Below are 23915 nucleotides of genomic sequence, written 5' to 3' on the forward strand. Positions count from 1 at the left end.
GCATATGAATACAATGACATTTACGTACACACAACGGACTTTTTCAGTCATAAAGAAGAGTGAAGTTAAGTTCTTTGCCGGAAAATGGGATACAATTGGAGATCACCACATGGAATGAATGGGGTCAGTCTAAGGAATAGGGTTATCATGATTTTTTTCTAATACACGAGTTCTATATTTTATGTAGATACATAGAACCCTGTAGTACACATGACATTAAATTAGAGGCTGAAGACAGAAGGGAATGAAGGGAGAGGGCATTGAAAGGCGCGGGCAGTGGGGTATGGAGAGATATGCAGTTTCATGACAGTGGTCTGATGCAGCCCAGTGTAATGTTTAAAAATGTAAAAGGAGGGTTCATCTGTAGGGATAAGGCAAGAACGCTGGCCAGGTGGGCTTAGCTAGTCACCAGGGCCCTAGTCTTCTGAGTGCCATGCTGTTCCGAGTTCGGGGTAGTGTTTGTCTGTAGAAGTAACTTCCAATCTACCCAGAGTGTGACTATGTCCGTGGCCATGATGAAGGGGAGGCCAAGAAACCCCCACAACTGCTTTACTAACAAAATAGCATTGGAAGCGTGCCTGCGAATATGGCTTTGTGCAGTTTACACCCTTTAAAGGAGAAAGGTCATCTCTGTACCTCCCCATGGAACAGAGTGCGGACCAGCCTAATACCACCTGAGACTTGCATCCGTCCCAGTGGGAGATGGTGGGATTCAGAAGGTACGGCTGCAGTCTCGGCAATGTCCAGCAGGGGGCGAGAGAGCTGAAGAGTAGGAAAAGGTAATAAAGCCGGAGAAGCAGAAGATAGTCCTGTTTGCAGCAAGGCATTTGGCCGCAGATCAAGGAGAGAAAAATCCTCAAATAATTGGAGACTGCAAACCTAAGCTTTAAAGGGAAAAAGAAAGTCTTTAATCTATTGAGGACATTAAAAGGCCTGGGAAGAAGCCACTGTTAGAAACAGAGTTTGGGTCCAGTTTTTCACACGTTAAGAAAATATTCAACACCGTGGTTTTTCTTTCTTTTTTTCATGGATTCAACGAATTCATCTATTCATTTAACAAGTATTTACTGAGTGAATTATTGACTCCCAAAACACAACAGCATCAAGCAAGACATATATTTGGCCTTGTAGACGTTAGAGTTTAATGTGAGAGAAAAAGTAAAAGAGCAGAAAACTAGTAAAAAGCAGTGACAGATCAAGAGGTGAATTGTAAAGAGGGAGGGAGGACATGGTTGCTGGTATAGATTTGAAAGTCAGTGGGTCTCAACTGAAGTCAACCGAACTAATAACTTTTAAAAGTCTTAGTGTGGGCCAGTGAGATGGCTCAGCTGTAAAGGTGCTTGCTGTCAAGACTGAGAACCTGGAATCAATTCTGGGGACCCCAAAGTGGACAGAAGAACTCTCATAAGTTGTCCTCTGACCTCCATATATACCCATTTGGCAAATGCACACACACATGCATACCCAAATGCACATGTGCGTGTGTGTGTGTGTGTGCACGTGTGTGCGCACACACACACACACACACACACACACACACACAAATAAATATGATTTAAAAAGTAAAAGAAAAAAATCAATCTATGGAATTAGTCCAGGAAATTTGTTTTTTTTGTTTTGTGTTTGTTTGTTTAGAGTTGTGACAGGACACCATTTTTAAATTTTTTAGTGTGTGTGTGTGTGTGTGTGTGTGTGTGTGTGTGTGTGTGTGTGTGTAAGAAAGAGAGAAAGGAAGAGAGAGAGGGAACAGAAACCCACAGACATCAGCAGCATCAAATCCCCTTGAACCTGGAGTTACAGGCAGCTTGGAGCCTGCTAACATAGGAACAGATCCAGCCCTCTGCAGGAGCAGAAAATGCACCGCTGAGCCATCTTTTTAGCTCTAGGGATGGAAAGTTTAAAGCAAATCCAAACTCTTCCCAGAAAGCTTTGCAGGACACACAGGTTGGGCACTATCACAAATCCCTGTGGTATAGACCAGACTACTCTAAAGCTCAGCCCCTTTGAGGAGGTGGTGGGAGCAAGAGGCTGGAATCCACCTTTGCAGCAGCCTGAGACTCTAACTGTCACACGCCACCCAGACCCCACGCCTGCTTCTGCCTGAGGAGCAGTGACATGAAATCTTAATCAGTTCTGAATCACACCGGGGCCCAAAGGAGCTGTCGGAGAGGACTGATGTGGAGAAAGCCCAAGTTTCTGCTCAGCTGATTCTTCATGGCCGACCATAGGCCTGTTAAACCGCAGTGAAGTCATCAAAATCCCTGCGTACGCAAATGTCAGGAAAACGCTCGCTGTCCTCCGTAGCTTGCTTGAATCTGGGAGCACAGAAGACCCCAACTAAAAATGGACCAGCCAACAGAACTAATAAATTCCCCTGCAATTACATACGGCGGGAAGAAAACGAAGACTAAGGAAAGGGCATCCCATGGAGGGGGAGAGAGGGAAGACCCAAGAGACTGTTGGAGCCTTTACTTAGGCTCTTTCAGACTGCAACATAAGGCCTCAACCACCCAATTTTACACTCATAGGCTTAGCATGGCAGACCCAGGCAGTGGCATCCAGGGACCAGAGACTCTGCACACAGGCACATGTGCACACACAGGCATACACATGCTATCAGGCATGTAGTTCTGAAGATCTCTCACCCTCAGGAGGTCACAGTTACTTTCCCGGATGTGAGATGGATCATTGAGAACAAATGGTAGAAAGACAAACATCTCTTCAGAATGTCTGCCACCAATGCAGTGTTTACGGAAGATCTGCAGGCATATTTGCATGATCAAGGAGAAGGGAATTCTCAAAAGAAGAAGGATGTTGGAACAGGAGAAACTAGAGAGCGGTCCTGACCGTCTCTCTGTATATGATCCTGAAGAACCACTCACCCAAGTTCTTCATCATATGTAAAACAGAGGAGAGTGAAAGCCCTGAGCACGATCAATCCAAGAGAGCAGCTCATAGCGTAAGCAACCTAAATCACTTTACAGCCGTGGCCAGCACATAGCAGGCAGGCCACGTGCTTGACAGCGTTACAGTTTCTGTTCATATGAGTCACTTCTTGTTCCCTGGAACTCTGTTCTTAGAACAGAGAAGGAGGGAGCGAGGGAACACAGACAGCAGCTCCCTCCCTCCCTCCCTCCCTTCCTCCCTCCATCCCTCTCTCTGCATCCTGGAGACTGAACCTCATGCATGCCAGATGAAACATCATCCTCAGCCCACTTTTCAACTTTGTATCTTGAGACGCGATCTCCAAAAATGAAACTAGCCTTGAACTCGTGTCAATTTAATCTGATGTCAAATTTGTGATCTTCCTGCCTCAGCCCCCGTCATGCTGGGGTTATGGGCTTCCACCAAGGCCCAGCCCGACCGTAGCTGCGTTTGCTTTAACTAAACATAGGATGTTGGAATTAAAATGTGTCTTTTGGAAAATAGTGACCTGGAATTAACAGCAAGCAATGGTACTTGCAGATGTGAGTGTTTTCAGAGTAGACCTCCTTGTATAAGAGCTTATGTAATACTCATGCCTCCTTTACTAGTCCCACACTAGTTACTGGGTCACCACACTGTGGTTGTCACCACAGGGTGTCAGCTCCTAGGCAATGCTGTGCAGTTTAAAGGGAACTATTGTTCCATCCTGTGCTTTCTTGGACCATGGCTCTGAGCTAGAGAAAAGCATTTGGCTTCCCATTGAGCCCTTCACATTCCAGACCTCTCAAAGCATGTCACAAGGAGAGGTCCTGAGCTCAGCAACTTTGCGGGCAAACAAACACAGCAGCCATTCTGCCCTGACAACGCATTGGTGTGTGGCATCTTTAACCAAGAGAGACAATCTGTCAGGCTTTGAGGTTAGTTATAGAGTGAGCCATTCACTGGAAACAATCCAGTGTTTAGAACTAAAAGTCCTATGTCCCAAGAAGCCTTTCTTTCCTACACTAAGCAGGATGATTATTTCTCTTTTGCCTGGGCCATCCTTAGGACGCGGAAAAACACCTAGCAAGCTTGGTACAGAAGACCCTAGTAGGTTCCACCCTTTGGCTTAACTAGCAGGAAGAGGATAAGTGAATGGATTGGCTTTTAATTCTGTGTGCTCTAATGGTTTTCATCAATTGTCTTTTCCATCCAAATTAGCTCCGCTAAAGCTACCCAGTGGGCATGTTCTCTTACTGTCTGCTCGCTCCTCCAGCCCTGGCAAACCAGCAGAGAGAACATAACCATTCACTGACCTTTCCCACTTTTTATTCCAACTACTTTTTGACACACTTTTAGGTCCTCATTCTCCAGAAAAGTCTTTTTCTATTGAGCTTTTTTTGATTGAAGATAAGTCTAACCCAGACCACAAAGAATATGAGTCCCCGCTACTTCAACATATAAGTTAAAAGTGCCCATAATCTCACATGTAGTTAAAAAACCACACAAGCAACCTCTCTTGAGTAGATAGGTCACTGCCATTCTAAGCCAGCATTTGAATGAATGTTCATCTGATTTCTGTTTATCACAGGTGGCAAAGAAGTTATCCTTAAAGATGAATGAAGTTGGCTTCTATGAGCCATTTATGGATGAGCCCAATGTCATCCCTAACAAACCTTACACAGAAGAGGAGCTTGTGGAGTTTGTGAAGGAACATCAAAGGTACCTAAGATGACATGTGGAGGATGGGGAGGGTGTGTGGTAGGTCCAGGTAATGGGTAAGAGCTTCTCAGTGGTGACAATCCAGAGCCATGAAGAGCAACAACCTAGAGTAAGGCACCCAGTAGAACAAAACTGGCCAATGTGGCTTTGTCAATCATTGACCAGTATCAAGGATGTTACCACTTCTAAATAAGGCTCTACACTTGTAGGTATGGTTAAACTACCTCCTTCTATTGCACACCCCTACCCCCAGCCCAGGCCAGAGAAAGATGCAGGTGAAACTCTATATTTTCAGCGACAACTTCCCTGGTGCTTTATGGAAGCCACTTTGGCTAATCTCCAACCTTTTGGAGTTGTCATTCTCCCAGTATCACAGCTGTGAGATAGGTCTGAGTAATTAAGTCATAGCCAGAGACAACTCCACACATTCAACAGACAACCCCTAGGATAGGAATGTTCACCAACACTCAGAGCATCTCTAGCAGGGATGCACATACTTTTTCAACTGAAGAACCACACAGTAAATATTTACACAGTTCTGGGGGCAAATAGCCTTTGTTGCAGCTATTCAGCTCTGAGCTTGGATCACAGAAGCAGTCTTGTTCATGTGTAAACAGATGGGTGTGGCAAGGTCCAGCTACACAAACAGGAGGCCTTGGCCTGGGCTGGCCCACCAGCTGGAGTCCTCTTCCTCTGCTCTGGAGGGAAGAGCTATTTGGGAATATGGGACATGGTAGCAGGCCCACTGTGTCACCTCTTTTCCCTCCCTATCGTGGGCAACTCTGTTTACTGGACCTGAAGCAGCACAGTCCCTACACCCGGACATTCTTTGTCCCTGAAGAGAGTGAGCCCTGGAAGGGTAAACATGACCTCTATTGTGTTTTTGATGGATGATCCTGATGACAAAAACTGGCATTCTCTATTTGAATAATTGTTGTCTGTCCCATTTCCTTATTCTCAGTTGGCTCTGGACTTTCAGGAGTGGTCTCTATGAGAAGAGGACACTAGGAAGGCACTGTCTTTATTCCCTCTGAACATCCCCATACCCTTGGTATACCTTGACTCTAACTAGGCTGTGACTGGGCTGAATGGGTTTGGGCCTCCATCTCTCCTGACAGAGCAGGTAGAAAAGCTCTGCTTCCTCGTGGGCAGAGATGAAGTCAGGGCTCCTCAGGCACAAGCAGAGGGTCCGAGGCTTAGTTTCTGCTGTGGCAATCCTTACTCAAGAGCACACTCCTCTGTTTTTCAGACCTACCCTACGTCGCTTGCGCCCAGAGGACATGTTTGAAACATGGGTAAGAAAATGGCAGTCTTGTGGCATGTATTGTTCAAGAGGAGTGTCTTTCTGAGGGTTCCTAGCCTCCGTAGCCTGTGCAACACTTGCCTTAACTACCTTAGCCAGTCCTCCTGCCCTGAGGTGTTATGCTTTGAGACTGTTTCTTCTCTTCAACCCTTAGTATTTAAAGCTGGAAAGGCAGCCTTCACTTTGCCAACTCTCTTCTTAACACAGTGCAACCGGTTCTTACTAACGTACCTGCTCTCAACTCCAAAGAGCCTAAGTCTATACAACTCTTACTCACCGAAAAGTGGAAAATATAGCGATACCAAGAAGGAATTAGTGTTACCAACTACTTATCAGCTGTGTTACCACTGCCCCTATTTTATTCTATCTCCTTCCCCTCAATTGAAATTCCTCAGACCGAATGAACAGGTATAAAGAACCCAAGATATAGCTCCTTTATGCAATGGCATTGCCTTGGGGCTACTAGTAGAAGACCCTTTCGTCCTGTCTTATAAGGTAGTTAAGGCAAGTGTTGCACAGGCTGCGGAGGATAGGAACCCCCAGAACCCACATAAAAGTGGGAGGAGAGAACTGACTCCACAAGGTTGTTCTCTGACCTTCACATGCATGCTGCGGCATGCTCCCTTTCCCACATCATAATCACACAATAATAATAATAATAATAACAACAACAACAACAATATAAAAACCCACAGCCCCAAGCTAGGACATTCATTGTAAGGCAGGAGCATATAAAAAGCTGAAGAATCTGCAGGAGAGCATAGTGGGTCCCACAGCGCCTGCTTTGGAGTCTGGTGCATGGCCACTGCACATATATACATGTGTGTGTGTGTGTGTGTGTGTGTGTGTGTGTGTGTGTGTGTGTGTGCATGCTCATTTTAACTTCTTTATTCACATTCGCAGAGTACAGCATCATTGAGCCTTTTCAAACAGTGCCATTTACTGTTGGTATCAGGGACTATGTCTCACCCAAATTTCATGGTTTGAAAACATGATGCCAAGTGTGGGGACTTTGGAAGTTCATTGGCCACCATGACAGAGACATCATAATTAGGGTTGCCCTTATGAAAGAAGTCCCAAGTTGGGCGTGTTGAATCATGCATGCACTTGCAGCAGGAGGCTAATAAGTTTGAGGCCAGCCTGGGCTACATAGTGAATCTGGGGCCATCTGGTAGGGAGTTGCTATTTAAAAAACAAGTAAACAGGAAACAAAGAAAGAGAGAAAGAAAGAAAGAAAGAAAGAAAGAAAGAAAGAAAGAAAGAAAGAAAGAAAGAGAAGGCTAAAAAAGATTCAAAAAAAAAAAAAAAAAGCAAGCCATCATCTGACACTGAACCCTGGTGAGGAGGGCTCCCTGGGCGTCCCACCCACAGACCAGTGATACACAAGCCTCCTGGATTCCTGTTGTTAATAAGATACCCAGTCTATGATGCTTTCTTATAACACACAGGATGGACCAGCAGAGGGCTTTGGGCTAGACAGAACCAGCCAGTCACACTTAGGTCTCTGCTTACTCTGTGGCTTTGGTAAATCACTGGGATTCTTTAGGTACTGACTAGGAACACGATGTGTATTTGCAGTTCAGAGTTCAGGGATTCCCAAAGAACGGATTCCCCTTCCACTCAGGTGGTGCACAGACGTGCATGCAGATCCTACCAGGTCTTCCGTGGCTGGTGGGAGATATTGCTGCCGCTTTGATGACTGCTATTTTAAGGCATAGAGCCTTCTGCCAGGGAGTTTATCATGTGACCAAGAAGGGAGGATTCCTCCAACTCAAAAGAGAACTTCCAGCTTCAAGTGTTGACGACATACCCCAGCACTCAGAAGTAGAGTCGAACTGGCCAGCCTGGTCTACATACGGGGTTCTAGGTCAGCCAGAGCAGCATGGTGAGACCCTGTCTCAAATAAAATAAAATACAAAATGTGAAATGCACAAAAGAGAATTTCTATGACACATTGAAACTCGTTGCTTTGTAAGCTAACTTAAATTTAATAGGAAGAAAGAAAAAAGAAAAGGAAGGAGAAAAGGAGAAGAGAAGAGAAAAGAAGGGGGAAAAAAGATTCAAGACAACACTGTCAAATGGCCAGCTGGGTGACCCACAGAGCCCAGGCGCCTATACTCAGAGAAAGCCCGGCCCTTGGCACCCGTTCTTCCTGTGTACACTGATTCTCAGTATGTAACTCACTCATGGGCTTGCACGCGGATAATTGCATCATGGGTTTATTGAGGAAAACTCGCAGCACCAAGCACAGTCCCTGCATCTCCACAGGCGTCCAATACAGGCTCATGCTCCTCATCCCTGAGATGCTCGCAGAGAGCCCCTCTGTTACCTCTGTTACAATGCTCTACCTAGGACCCATCTCAGCTCACAGAAGTGACAGGCATACTTGGAACAGCCTGTCAGAAAATGAATATGGATTCTTAATTCTAAAACCAATTTCCAAGTGCACTCTGGAAGGGCAGGCAGAAATGAAGCCTGCTTCACAGAGTTATGGGTGCTCAATTCCAACCGATGGCAGGCGACAGAGACATGGGACCACCTAATGAGACCTGATCGGGACAGTCTGTCTGGCGATAATAGCAAATGTACAACAGTGAACCTCAGACTCTCTTTCTGGTCACTGCTGGGTTTTCCTAATAACCTGGTGCGCACACATATATGTCTGTAACATTCAATTCCCCGGGGGAATCTGGCCAACGCAGAGCCCACTCTTGTTTTTAATAATAATATTTTCTATTTAATCTATCTTGGAATTTTTGGAGGTTTTGTTCATCCCAAACTCAAAGGGGGAAAAATTAGCATTTAGATAGGATTGCAGCAGCATTAAAATCAATCGAAATGAAAATAGGGTTGGAGGGGGTTGGGTCCCCACCCCCATAGGATGGCTTTGCTATGACACTAGGCTTCTCAGTGAATACCTTTCTCTTGGCAGCTGCCATCAGTGTATACTTGGCTTTGTTGCTCCATCTCATAGTATGGAGTCTCAAGAGGGTCATTCTTCCTTCTCCAGTCATTATTAACATGAAGGCGGTCTCGTCCCAGATGTGCAAATATGAAATGTTCTTTGCTATCTGATGCGCTCCCTCGTTTGCTTTCCTTGCTCTGGCACATTGCCCCCCTCAAACCATCATAGTCCTAAATTCCAACCTCTCCTTGGAGCTCCCCACATTCGTAGAAATGTTCCTGTTGGGGGCTGAGAAGATGGCTCAGTGGTTAAGAACACTTGCTGTTCTGGTAGAGAACCTGGCTTCTGTTCCCAACACTCAGATCAGGCCACACACAGCTACCTGTATGTATCTCTAGCTTCAGGGGTTCTAACACCCTCTTCTGGCTTCTTTGGATACCATTCATTTATATGGTGCACAGACATACATCTAGGCAAATACTCACAAACATTAAAAAAACGTAACAAAATATGTTTTAAAGAATCCCTATGGATCCAGAGTTGAGAAATGAATGGCCTCCATGGAGGTGATCCAAATCTCAGTGTCAGCAAATCAGGAGGTAGGCCGGATTTGCTCCAAGGGCTCGACTTCTCCAAACAGTCATTGGTTGCATCTTCGTTTCTTGTGTGGATACCAGTGACCCAAATTCTAGTTGAGCTGAGGGCTCTTTACTGCTCTCAGAGGGTTTAGGATCTGCCATCCGTGCTGAGAAGTCCCTGTTCCTGGTCCATCCCTGATAATAACTCCTGGTGGGGAGCCTCAAAACTCACCTTTGCAGAAGTATCTTGAAATTGTCACATTCGATAGAGCTGTTTCCAGAGTTTTTGTTGCTCCTGGAGCTTCTAATAAGCAAGACTCATGCTCTTCCCAATTTTCCCTTTGCCGCTGCTCTCGGGACTCACCAGACTACAGGAGTGAGAAACACTTGTTGTTAACTCTGTGTCTGTTGTCCTGTCTACAAACCCATTGATCTGAGTTTCTCAAACCACCCATCAGCGTCTGTTTCCTTTCCTGCTCATCTGTGTCTGGGTTCCCAACCCCTGACCCTGCTCCCCTGCACATCCCCTGTCTCCTTTCCCCTGCCAGCTTCCGTGTTGTTGCCCCTGACACACATTGTGTCTCTCTCCTCCCATGAGGAAACTCTGATTCTCTTCTCTTTCAGGAAGATGACTTGAATGGGATCCACATTGTGGCCTTTGCAGAGAAGAGTGACCCAGGTAGGGCACCTTCCCCACCCCCACCCCACCCCCACCCCAGCCCATTCCCACTCTGCACCAAATCTGCTTAACCACTGGCAAGAACTTCTCACCCTTCCAAGCCCTCACAGTTCCAGTCCAATTGCAAGATAGTGATCACCTGGCAAGTAGGAGTGTGTCTTCCATGGTAAAGTCAGCTCGGGGAATGTAGAACTTCAAAGAAAGCCACACAACTGGGTATGCCGTCCCAGCTTTGGCGAGGGGATGGGAATATTGTCAGTTCAAGGCCATCTGGGGCAATGTGAGACCATTGTGTTCAGATACACAGATTGGGAATGAACACATAGTGAACACATGGTCTTACAGAGGGAGTGTGTGTGTGTGTGTGTGTGTGTGTGTGTGTGTGTCTATCTGTCTATGTTGTTTCTCTTCACATTAAATTTTTTTGGCAGTTTATTATATAAATCAACCTATTTTAACATAATGACAAATGTATGTGTTCCTTTGTAAAACAGCATCTGTGTGTAGGATCAGCCCAAAGACATCTGCCAAAAAGTAAGGACAGGGTAGAGCAAGCAGCCTGCTTTTAGAGTGCCAGTGACTCCCCAGTGGAAGGGGGATGCTGATGTTCTTACATGGACCACTTCCCCTGGTTTCCCTCCTATGGTCGCCATGGAGAGAGAAGGGAGAGAACAATGAACTATGAAGGAGGCAAAAAGCTGGTTCCTGTGTCATCCACCAGGGGGAAGGTGAGCGTGCACACAGGAGGAATGTGTGGGAGGCCTGGAACCATCCAGAATGCAGTCAGGGTGATCTAGCTGCCAGGCTCTGGTCACGAACCAGGGTTTCAGAATCTGACAGGTGTGAGCTATGACAACAAAGCCACCTTGGGCTAGCTCAAACAATACCTCAGGATCCGTGCTTTCTTGAGCTCTCCTCTGGGGTAACTCACAGTGGAACATCAGGCCTGGAGACCTCCAGGAACTGTAGAATTACTTGGTGTTTTTCAGAAACTTCAGCTATTGCTGTAGGGCAGTATCAGGAGAAGAGTTCCAACAGAGATTCAGGACAGGACTGGCCATGCTGGCCTGGCATGCATGAAGCACTGGCTCCATGCTCAGCAGTGCAAAACCTGGGTGTGGTAGTTTAGACCTGTAACCTCAGTAGAGGTAGAAGGATCAGAAATTTGTGGTCATCCTGACCTATGCATCAAATCCAAGACTACCCTAGGCTACATGAAGCCCTGTCTCAACACAAACAAACAAGCAAACCAAAACAAAATCAAAAACAAAACAAAAAAACCATCAAAACCCAAAACCAGCCAGCTTAAGCAACAACAACAACAAAAAGATCTTAGTTTGAGACCAAGAAACTGAGATCTGGAGAGGTTTAACTAAGCCAAAAAGAATACAAGGATACTGTGAAGAAGGGACCTATTGTCTCATCCATCAGTATAAGCCTGATTGCTCACAGTGACTTGACAGGGCAGGCACCAAGTGAATGTTTGTGGAGCAAGTACTTAGCCAGTACTTTAAATGATTTTTTTTTAAGTCAAGACAATCCACACACCATAAGAGTCACTCTTTAAACATAACATCTGAGTGGGTTTTAAACTCACAAGACTGTGCAGATATCGGCACCACCTTACGTTCAGACCTTTACCAATAACACCCAGGGAGTCACTCCCATTGTTGATCTGCTCCATGGATGACAAGCACTAATTGTTACCAGTCTAACTGTCTGTTCAAATATTTCATATAAATTTAGTCATATAGAGTATAGAATTTTGTATCTGGCATTTTTTTCTTTAGCATAATAATATATATGGTATATATCTCACATATATGTATATGTTATAGACACATACTCACTATATAATATCTATTATAATATCTATCAGTACTTGGTTGTTTTTGAGATTGAGTAATATTCTATTGCACCAAAACCAAATTATCTGAGAGCTAGTCTTTTAAATGTCCATGGATGTGCCAGGCTTTCCGTCGTAGACTTGCAGAGCTGGGAGTGTTTCTCAAGGGGGATTTAGGTTTTTAGGTTTGGTTTTGACTTTCCTGTCAGCTGCTTTTTACAGATCTGGCACCCTCAGTTTCCCCAGGTTTACAGGCCTTAATCAGACTGAATTGGATCCTTGGTGTGGTGTGATCAGAGTTGCTGCTGGCAGCTGCCTGCTGGCCAGACTCCAGGGGGCTTCCTTCCCATCCTACTGCCCCCTTCCAGGGCTACAGGGAGGCCTGTCTGGCTGTCTGGAACAATAGAACAAAGAGGTCTCCCTGAACTGCAGAAACCTGTTTGACAGAGATTGCTGCAGTAATGAATCAAGCTTCTGAAACTGCTTCCACCTCCTCCCTGCGCAAACACCCCTGGGCCCAGGAGCTCACTCTGCCTTTTCTCCAAATCCCAAGCTGAGGCTTGTCCCTGAGGAGCTGAGTAATGCTGGAAGAGGGGGAGGTCAGGAACAGGGTCTTTCTGCAGCAGGGGGTACCTTTATATTCAGGGCTCCAGATGAAAGTTCTTCTGATGAAAGTCCAGCCCCTCGACTTTGTGGTCAGGCAACATTTACCTGCTGGGCAGTGGTGTGCACACTGGGGCCCCAGAGGCTGGGTTGTAGTCCTGGAGAGTGCATTCCAGTAAACAGCTACTGAGATTCCTTTCCTCTTGCTAATAGGTCACCCACAACCTTAGGGCCCAACCAGACTGCACCCATTTTCTGAAACAGGAAAGTGGCAAGTCCGGGATAGCAGAAGCTTCTTAGAGAACTTCCACGTGGAGGAGCTGTGAGGAGAAGACCATGTTAATCCTGTGGCCACTCTGCTATATGTGGGTGGTGATTATATTTTTTATTCTGGTGTTGCATGAGAAAAATTAGTCTTAAATACTAATTGGACCACACTGCTCAGTGTCTCTAAGCCAAGGTTGACATTGCAGCCAGCCCCTATGACATCCACAGGCACCAGGAGTATTGGCGGAGGTGACATTGATGACCACTACTGTCACAACAACTGAACAAGGAAGGTCTCAGTTTTAGTCTTATTTTACAGTTGAGGATGCTGAGGCTGAGGGAGGTCACCTGGCTGGGGAGCACTGGAATGGAGTGTGGGCTGTTTGGCCTTCTACACACTTAACCACACGGCAGGCAGCCTCTGTACCTCTTCAGACAACATCAAACAGCCAGGTGACCATTCTGTGCGACTCTCTTTTTCTGTGCTGCCCTTCAACAACTGAACCACAGAGAGGATGGTTCAGTGGTGTGCACAAGATCACAGGGCTAGGGGCGTGGTAGGAAAGCCAGTTGATGTTCGCTGAGGGCTCCCCTTGGCTGTGGTCCTCTCTCTGATACCAGTTCCCAGCAGTGACCCAGCTGACGGCAGGCTCCAAGCTTGTGTGGTGCTGCTGCAGGGCTGGGTGGGGGGCAGGCGCGAGGGCTGGTAGATCAGAAGAGCATGCCAAGGAACTGAGACCCAAACTGAGCCACTTGGCAGCTTGAGTGTCCCACTCATGTCATCCTTGGGCCCACTGGTGTTTCTAGATGCAGGCTGTGGAATGAGAATGCGACGGCAGCACCTCTCTATTCAGTGACCTGGCCCCCAAGAACTCTGCCTCACAGCTTGGACCTCTTCAGCCAGAGTTTGTGTTCCCCCTTGGCAGAAGGCCAAGAATCCACTTCTGCTCTCTGGGCCCTGCAGCATGACCTGTAGGCTCCTCTTGCTGTGAGCTTTCATCTCTGTGCCTATAGTCAGGCCTGGCTGGGAAGGACATTAGGACACTCCCAGGCCTTCCATTCTTGCCGGCTGCCTGTTGCATGCACCTTTGATTAGGCTGCTTGTACTCAGAGCAGAGTTCTGTGACAGGTTTGAAAATGAAAGGTTCTTCCTGTCTGCTCCCAGATGTGTCTGCATTGGGCTGACATCTTCTTTGCAATATTTGATGAAAGGTTTGCCATGCAGCATTTCTACATGAGCGCGTGCTGGATGGAAACCCTCCAAGGGCACTGGGAATATTCACACTAACAAGCCAGACACATGAGGATGGCTGCTGTCTGCAAGCGCTGAACAGATTTAGTTAGCAACAGGCCCTGGAAAGATGCTTCAAGCCCTGCTGCACCTGAGCCTTTTTCTGCTCTGGGATTCTTGCAAAAATGAATCAGAGACCGATTGTCTCAAATAGGAGCACTAAGTGCTTTCCAAAGCTTCATAAATTTAAATTTGATATATTAACCCTATTATTTGATTATTGCTGGGTGCTGAATGGTACTTACACACCCAGAAAATACCAACCCTGCAGATCTGGACAGTTATTCCGTATTCCCCCTTATACAGAGGACAGAGCATGCATACGGTGAAGGTATAAACATCACCCCTGTCCCCACCGCCCTCATGAACAGGAAGTAGGAACAGTACGACTCCAGCCCAGAGGTCCATTCCTCTTACTATCTCCAAGTGCCTCTGTATAATGAAAATGTATCCTTTGGCTTTTTTTTTTTTTTTTTCATACCAATTCTCGGGTCCAAAGAGCAGGAGAAAGCAAAACAGAGAGGGAACTCTAGGTAAGGGGTAGCAGGACCTGTCGTAACTCTGCTTCAAAGCCACCAAATCCCACTGTGGCTTTTATTCTGAGCAGCCATCTTGCTGCAGAAGAAGTTCTTTGAAATGGGGAGCTCCCAGCCTTGTGTCTTCCTCCCACTCCAAGGCCAAATCTACAAAAATCTGCTTTGGGGGAATTGCACACAACAAAAGACCAGTGGGCTTCCAGAGAGAGGGCCCCAGGGTCGTGCTTTATTTGCCTGTGTCTCAACCTGGCTGTGGTCTGTAGCCCAGAGGCAGTCCAAACACATCTATGAGATGAACAGGTCCTTGACAACCGCTAAGGTGGGTAAAACTGGCCTCCAGCCCACCTTGCTTCCCACCAGTCACATGGGCGACAGGATCCCACAGTAGGACCACAGACAGAGACCCTTCAGTTCCCAGCTGCCCATGTGTGGAGTCAGGAAGGGCATCTTTCAGTCTGTGTGGATTGAACAGAGATAGCAACAGAGGAGGGTGGGAAGAAAGGGCAGAGTAACAGGCGTGTGTGCTCCTGGGCCATGGCTTGGTCTGAGACACAATCACCTTTGCAAAAGGGACCATTCCCTAGGAGGCCACGAGTGACCTAGAACTGGTCCCCTAGGGCCCAATGCAGGCTCATTCCCACCAGCCTCTGCCAGAGAAGCAGGAAAGGATAATGACCGGGTTCTCTTCCCACAAGGATGTGATTCCCAGAAGCCACTTGTTTGCCATGGGAAACCTGGCTAGAGACACACAGGCCTCAACCCTGGATCCTAATTTACAGACCTGCATTAGGGCCTGGGAGGGAACTGTGGTTCTCACAGTCTTCTTCTTTATTTAGGCCATCTTGGTGATTTCAGATTTCCTTAAAACGTTACTGCATTGACCAACTCCCACCACACCCCACCCCAACCCCTCACTCCACCCTGGCAGGGCACAGCTCAGGAGCCTGTTCAGGATAAGGGTAGGGACTTTCCTCTAATTTCTCTGTCAGAAGATCAGCGACAGCCCCCAATCCCCTCAGCCCTACCCCATCCCAGCATCAAGGTCACACTGGCCATTTCCTCCCTCGCCTAGCCTGGGCCTCTCTGAGGACAAAGTTTCACAGAGGGCTTGGGAGTCTCAGGTACGGGAAGGGAGTTGGCAGCCATGTGGTAGGAAGTTGGAGACCTGAGTTAGGTTCCTGGCTCCATTGCCTACTCATGGATGACAGCAGCAAGTTACCTCCTTCCAGCTCTCTGGAAAGTGAAGGCAATAAAATCTTCCATGCAGACAAACGCAAAGATGAAACACAAACATCCCACTCCAGAAGAGCTCTGTAAAAATGCTGGGCTGAGTGGCACGTGGCAGACTCTGTCCATCAAAGAGGATGGAAAGTGAGATTTGTGGTTTTTAGGATTAACAGCTCTGGGGCCAGACTTTGGGAGGGGCAGGGGGACCTACTCTGGAAATAAAAGGGCAGGAGAGAGAGAGAGAGAGAGAGAGAGAGAGAGAGAGAGAGAGAGAGAGAGAGAGAGGGAGGGAGGGAGAGGGAGACCGAGAGACAGAGAGAGGTGGCTTTTTACCAGCTTGAAGCTCTTTGAGGTTCTCCACCAGCTTGGTTACTGGAGACACTGAGTCCCCTCTGGCCTTGGGGACCTCTTTGGGTGTACCTCTACTGCCAATGCAACTTCAAGCCTCAAAGTCTTCAGCTAGCACCCTCCTCTCTACCTACTTGTTTCCGATGATGGGCTGTTGCTTCCGAAAGGCAGAGGGTCGCACTCTGAGAAGGTCTCCAATCTTGATCAGTGATACAGGAGCCATATTCATATCAAGTGAATATGAAACAATCCTCTTGCTACTGCCCCTGGTGAGAGAGGGAGATCTGTGGTGACTTTGCCATTGTTCAGGCCTTGTTCACTGTTTCGTGCTTTTTATTTTATGTGTCGGTGTTCTGCCTCATGTCTATACACATGTCTGCCTGGTGCTCTAGACACCAGAAGAAAGGGCCATATCCCCCTGGAACTGGAGTTACAGATAGTTGAGACCTGACATGTGGGTGCTGGGAATCAAACTTCTTAAACTCAGTGCTCTTAAACACTGAGCCATCTCTCCATCCCCCAGATGAATAAGGAGCCATTGAATTGGATCCACTCAAGGTGGAGGAATAAAGAAAGTGGAGGCCAGCAAGCCTGACTTGGAAGTGCCGAGCAGGCTAATGCTTTACAAGTAGTTAAACCAGGCTTCCACCAGTCACCGAGGCAGTGTTCTCAGCTCTGCAGCAGCTGCTGTCAAGGAACAAGCAGCAGGAGCCAGATGTTCCTGATGCTCTACCACCTCCTGATCCTTTTCTTATGGAGTAGTTTTCTGGGAGCATCTAAGACTGTATCTAACCTTCTCCTGGAATCCAGGTGACCCCTGAATGGCTGGACTTAATGGAGGTGTTGAGCTGCTCCCTTGCATTCATATATAAGACACACAGATCCCCGAGGGAAACTCCAGACTGAGTCTTTCTGTGGCAGACTCTCAGTCTTTCAGAGACATTCATTTAATGTACAACTATCCTATGAAATCACTACTACTGGGGTAGACGAGATGGCTCAGTGAGCAAAGGCTCCAAGTTCAAACCTTAAGACCCATGCTACAGAAGCAGAGGACTGAGACACCAGGTTAGCCTCTGGTGTCCTCACACACAATGACAACGTAGCATACGTATGACACTATCCTATGTGGACCACACATATGCACATGCACAGGAGACAGTCAAGTAAAAGTAAAAGCAAATTTTCAAACAAGTATCTATTATTATCATCAATTCATTTACTCACAAGGAAAGGTGATCTTAGATATTGCCTTAAGTGACAGTCTAAGTGTTTGGGACTGAGGTCACTTGGTCCCAAGAGTCATGTGTGTGACAAAAGAGTGAACGAAACCCCCCAGAGCCACAGGTAGGTGTACACACAGCGTTTTGTAGCCTTTACACTCTAAGGTTGTCCTTGGATTTCAGTGCAGCTTCTATTGGCATTAATGTCGACTATTCATTTTTTCTGGGAATAGATAGTATTTGAGTTTGCCCTACTCTCCCTATAACATGAAAAATAGTCTTTTCACACACAACACACACACACACACACACACACACACACACTCCTTTTACAATCTCAAACATGGAAATTAAGCCACTTACGAATTCTTTTGTTTAACACAGATTTGAATGCACTTTTTTTTTTTTTTTGCAGAACTCAAATTTTGCTCCTTTTTTTTATCTCACTATGTCTGAACCTGCTCTAGGATGGAGACTAGAGCTGCAGCATACTCTTGTATGTAATATTCCTTTAAAGAAATAAAGCAATATTTCACATGAGCTGAACAGAACATGCTGGTGCCATGGTGTGTGCTCAGCTGTAGCTTTGGTCACAGGCGGGACCCACTGTAACCTTGGCGTGGGGAGTCTCTGGATGGGATCATTACCATCTGCACACATTGGCATCTGTTGAGAAGTCTGTTGTTCTGCTGGCTCTTCGGTCCTTGTTCCAAGCAGGTCACCCCAGCCTCCTCCTCTTACTTGTAAGACATCATCAGATCTGCCACCTCAGTCACATCTCTGCTCATGTTCTAAGATGTACTGGCTGTCAGTGGCTCAAGCACAACTTTCTTTCATGAGTGCTAGAGGCTTGTTAAGGGCTTCCTTGATTTTTCTATTTTCCTTAATTGAATTGCTTAACGAAGTATGAGTTGTCTTCTGGATTCCCTGAACTTCTAGAGATTCTTCATGCAGATATGTAAATACATGACTTTGCTCTTCACATGTATGCAAACATACACACACAAACATATATATACATACACACATACATAAACACACACACACACACACACACACACACACACACACACACACACACACACAAACACATACTCACAGCGTGTTTATTGCCAGGGACCTACCAGGATCAAAAATGTTTCTGCTCTAGTTGGGTATGAGAGTGTGTTCAGGGTTTACAGTATCACTTACTGAATGTTCTTTCAAAAATTTTGCTTATGGAAAAAAGCCGTATGCTGCAGGGCTTAGGCTCAGTGTGGAGGGCTTGTCTCTGCTTTTCCTATGATTCAGCTCTCTTCTCTGGGGCAGAGAGAGCTGCTGACAGAAGACATGGAAAGCTTTGTGTACCAAAACGTTTGCGAGAGTAATGAAGAAGCAAGAAGGATGCTGACCCTATTTGAAAGTGTTGAGAATTCCTGGTTGCTCTTGGTTTATAGAGCAGATGCTGTAGGAAATCCAGGGGTGACACATGCTCAGAAAACAGAGGATCATTGGGGACAGGCAGACAGTTTCAACTGCTCTGGGACTGGCTTTTATCACCAGAGCTACTCAGTTTTCATCTCCTGATGAACAAATGAAGGTGACCCTTCATTTAGAATGGGGTCTTTCTTTGTGACCTTTCCATCTCTTTGTTTAAAGTTGCCATTGTTTTCTGTGTTGAAGCTCCTTTGTGTCTGCGGAGCTTCATCTGACTCATTTTCTAGACTCACTCTGTAATTGAGGGTATGTACCAGATGGCCAAGAAAGTCTTGTGGAAAAACCATGCTCTCTGGCTCCTCATGAAGAGCAGTGTGCATGCTGGGTGACTCAACTTTCTTGAACCCTATTCAGATGGCTATGAGTTCCTGGAGATCCTGAAACAGGTTGCCCGAGACAACACCGACAACCCTGACTTGAGCATCTTGTGGATTGACCCAGATGACTTTCCTCTGGTGAGTGGCACAGGCCAAGGCCCCCAAAACCATCAGGGCCTTCATCACACGTATTTGTGTTTAGCACAAGCCTTTAGCACTGTCCTCATTTCTGAGATACCAAGAGGTGACTCCTCTTGGCCCACCTAGGGGGCCCAGAAACATTCCTTCTTTAAGCAACAATATGGCCCCTTTGTGTCTCCACCTACTTCTCCCTGAGACTCTAGGAGGAACCTAAATTATTGGGGAATAATCACAGAATTTAGAACTTGAAGTAAAAGAGCAAACTGAGGACAGAAACCATGCCTGGCTTGTTTGTGTCACAAAGTCTGTGGAAGGCACAAGGATTTTACTGCCATGGTGCTAGTCTGTGTTGATGAGCAGTAAGTAGCAAGACAGCTTTGTTAATTGCTAATTTTGGACAAAGTACATGGAATTCATGCCATTCATGAACACAGCAATAAAAGTGGAGGGAGCCACACCCTCTGCTATTGCAAATGTTTTCTACTAGCCAAGGTCAATGCTGCACCAAGAGTTAGGATCCCCAGCACTATGTGAGGTAGAACCTGGGTCTCTTCGAGTGCTTTGAAGACTAACACATAGGTACTGAAATACAGTTATTTTTGAAGATGTCCTAACAGCTCATTCTCTCAACACCCCTAAAAAGAGGTATCATTATAATACCTACCTCATGGAGAAAGGGCAACACCAGGTGATGGTAAACCAAGCAGATGTAGAAGCCCCCACTGTGACTCATAGTGAAGCTTGGTCTATTGATTGCTTCTTGTAAGGCTAACTACTGGTGATTATACAAGTTTGACTCTTCTCTGGGTATGGGATACATAGCTCATGACTTGTGAAACTGATTGGACACAGAGGGCAGACATCTAATCCTACACACATAGGGATTGGGTGAACCAAAGGCAGAGACCTCTGTGGTAATTGAGGCCAATGGCATAATTCTGGGTTAGCCTAAGAAAGTCGTGGCCATATAAGCATACAGGGTTAATCTGTTGATTTCCTTTCTACTGGATATGTCCAGGGAATCTGGATGGCTTCATTGTGCCAACTCTTAAGTAACCAGCCATTCTTTTGGGCAGTTCTACCTTGGTTCTTACAAAGCAGTTTCCAGGTGATTCTAATTTTCAAATTCACCAACATCCCAGTCTGTCTTAGGCCCCACATTTACCAGGGAGACCCCAGCCCCTGAACATCTCCATCTTCTTAGCTTTATGGACTCCATTAGTTCAGTTAGCCTGCCCCAGCCAGAGATTTGTCCAGATGGAGCTCATGCTGGGCTGAGGAAATTTGGCTCGTGTTTGCAGTTCATGCCAAGTTACAGCATATCGGAGTTTTCCCAGCCATCTCATGTGGCAGGGAGGCACCAGATAAGGGCTTTTAAGAATGGAACACTGAAACGAGGGGGAGAGAAATGGTTCTTTCATTACGCACAAACTATCAACGATGGAGTCATAAATCGGGGATTGACATTAGCCATCTCTGTGATAGTCTCCCCAAGAGCCATGGAAGCATTTATGGTCTATGTTGTTGCAGCTAGTGCTATAGGATCTTTCACTTAATGCTTTAAAGTGCTTTATTGCTGGAACTAGCCTTCCATTTTCTAAGTGTCCACAGCTGTTTCAAAGGCATTCGACCAGTTGCTGTCTGGCTACTGTGGTAGGCCGGCAGGTGGATCTAGCCACAGGGAGAGCCCTCCAACCTCTGTCTAACTTGGAGTTTTTGTTGCTGCAGCTCATTGCTTACTGGGAGAAGACTTTCAAGATTGACCTGTTCAAGCCACAGATTGGGGTGGTGAATGTAACAGACGTGAGTATCCTTACCAAGGGCTGCTCAGATGGTGTCCGCCACCCTGTTGGCTGCTGTGCCAACCCGAGTGCAAAATCACTCAGGAGTCTACAGCAGCAAGATGAACTCTTGGGTCCTTTTCCAAAATCTTGCAATATGTCCCAAGACTAGACTCAAGCCAGTCTCAATCTTCTCTAGGAGTACATTTCCTTGCTTAAGGAGCTTGCCCAACCCGACTCATTGACCTGGGACTTTCCACCCAAGAACATTCTCTTGTATCCCCTTCCCAAGCTAAAGAACAAGGCCTTCTTACACAGGCAACTCATGCCTAGAGCAACCATTACCTCAGGGGGATAAAGAGATTGACATCCGGAAGTCTATGCTAGCAGCCACACACTGCAGTCAGGTGACCCTGATAACAGAAGGGAAGCCTCCTGACAGAAGTTTAAGTACTCATGAACTGAGGACAGGAAGGCTAGTGAGGGGACCTGACAGACTGGGAAGAAATTAGACTCAGTCTAGACATCGGCTATGCAACAAGACAGAAGTGGGGCAGATTCAATGAGGCAGACAGTGGGGAGAAGGAGCTGTAATGAGGGCCCACCGAAGCTATAGTGCAGGCAGATTCTTTTGTAAATAGAACCAATTAGCAATGTCTTTTCAGCTCATCAGAAGTAATCTAGCAGTCTATATGCCTCTAGACTTTTGTGAACCACTTTTGAAATTTGAATGAAAATGAATTAATGATTCATTGTGTGTGTTTGTGTGTGTGCACATATGTATAATCTTGGATAGTCGAATGCAGATTTCTTTTACTGTTATTGAAACAGAATGTGGCAGAAGACCGTTCTGCAACTTGGCATTTCCATTTGTCTATCTGTATGTGTTCCTGAAAGGCGTGAGAGATGTAGAGGCCCATTCAACACAGATTCTCAGCAAATGCTGCTCTGCCTCAGCTTCTACCCATTTGCTCATTGGCTCCTTCTGTCCCTCCTTGCAGGCCGACAGTGTCTGGATGGAGATCCCAGATGATGATGACCTGCCCACAGCCGAGGAGCTGGAAGACTGGATTGAAGATGTGCTTTCTGGGAAGATCAATACTGAAGATGATGACAATGAAGATGAAGATGATGATGGTGATAATGACGATGGTGACGATGATGACGATGAAGACGATGATAATTCTGATGAGGATAACAACGACAGCGATGACGACGATGATGACGATGAATAACTCCAGCCCCGGGTGATGCTGATGAAAGTGACATCACAACCACCCCATACCGTACAGACAGCCCAAGGGGGCAGCAAGCAGTGGTGCCCATGCCTACTCAGCTCTTTCCCTTTCTCCAGCATCTTTTTCTAGTCCGTTCTAGGCAGGAGCGGTACATTTCAGTGAATGCCTTTCCAAACCCAGAAGTCCCACTCTGCAGGGACCCAAGGGGAGTGGTTCCCATGCTGACTTCTTTTAACCATTGAGGAACAGACGGCTCTTGTTCTTGGCTAGGCAATTAGGGGTCATGGAATTCTGGGAGCCTGGGGACAGTATCTCCTGACACCTCTACTCAAGTTTACTTTCTGTCTTTGATTCAGGTGGTGACAGAAGTGACAGCTTGCTCTTAGTTCACATGCAGGGAGTGGCCTCCTAATCAGAGCCCAGGGAGGCCACACGGTTATCTAACTCAGCTCCCAAACCTAGAGCCTCTATGAACTCAGACCCAAGTCTTTGGATGGCTACTAGGAATGCCTTGGCGTGCCTGGGTATTGCCATCGTTTCTGGAACATTAAGATGCAGTGTGTGGGTCAGTTAGGTCTATAAACATCCCATTAATTGCCAAGCCTCCTATATTCACCGGCAGAGAGAGAGGCTGAAGGATAAAAGGCTTTTTCTTTTTCTGATGGAGACTGTTCATAGGTCTACTGGCTGCCCAGAGTGAGCTGGGAACTGAATGCACCCTCTCTGTCCCACTCTGAGTTATAACTGCTTTATCCAATGGTCAATTATCTCTCCCCATTCATCAGCACTCCCACGGCTGGCCAGGGCAGCGATAATTTAGAGTTCACGATGCCCTGAGGCACTGAGAAAAAAAAAAAGAAAGAAAGAAAGAAAAAAACCCCAAGTGCCTTTTGAATTGTCGGAAAGTAACATTGTGCTTGTTAGTTTTAGCTGCTAAGTGTTCTAATTTTTTTTTTTTTTTTTTTTGAAATCTGTTAATGTGTGGAAGACTCTGTGCAGTGTTGTTTTTGAAATTGGGGCAGTCCTTTTATAGAGCAGTAATAAATGAATGGACGTTAAACTCGTGTTTTGAAAAGATCCAGCTATCTTGATGATCCCACTCTGGTCTTTTGGAGTTTGTTTGGTTTTTCCCGGCTCCAGTTCTCCATCTCTGCTCCCTGTCTGCCCTTCTATGTTAGCGTTTCACTGTGTCTTTCAGGCATCAGCATCCACACCAATCAGCCACTACCTGTGTGCTAATGACCTCCACTGTGGGTCTCTACCCTTGATCTTTAGACTTTGACCTTGGCGTTTGATCCACGTGAATTCTAGCTGAAAATTTGAAATTTAACACAACGGAGCCTGCACCCAATCCTTTTCCCCTCTAAGCCTGTCCTTTTCATGAAGTCCCAGCATGGATGAATGCTATTACTATCTATGCCACTGTCTAGGTGCCCGGAAGTGGCTTGTTCACCTTTGCTCCCAAGGCACTGAGTACACAGCTCTGATCACAACATTTGTCCTTAACTGATAATGCATTGCATAGCCTCC

General features: G+C 46.4%; 1 protein-coding gene across 1 annotated transcript in view; it reads left to right on the forward strand.

Moving 5' to 3' along the window:
- The window catches only part of CASQ2 (calsequestrin 2), a 56716-nt gene extending 33283 nt beyond the window's left edge, over positions 1 to 23433 (forward strand). Inside the window, exons 6-11 of the mRNA XM_080915503.1 lie at positions 4496 to 4626; positions 5876 to 5921; positions 10037 to 10091; positions 19263 to 19363; positions 21095 to 21169; positions 22149 to 23433. Coding sequence (XP_080771629.1) covers positions 4496 to 4626; positions 5876 to 5921; positions 10037 to 10091; positions 19263 to 19363; positions 21095 to 21169; positions 22149 to 22382 — 642 coding nt within the window. The 3' untranslated portion in view covers positions 22383 to 23433. The remainder of the gene's footprint in view (positions 1 to 4495; positions 4627 to 5875; positions 5922 to 10036; positions 10092 to 19262; positions 19364 to 21094; positions 21170 to 22148) is intronic.
- The last annotated feature ends 482 nt before the right edge of the window (positions 23434 to 23915 follow it).

This window comes from Micromys minutus, assembly GCF_963924665.1.
Source record: "Micromys minutus genome assembly, chromosome: 4".
In the NCBI taxonomy this organism is placed as follows: domain Eukaryota; kingdom Metazoa; phylum Chordata; class Mammalia; order Rodentia; family Muridae; genus Micromys; species Micromys minutus.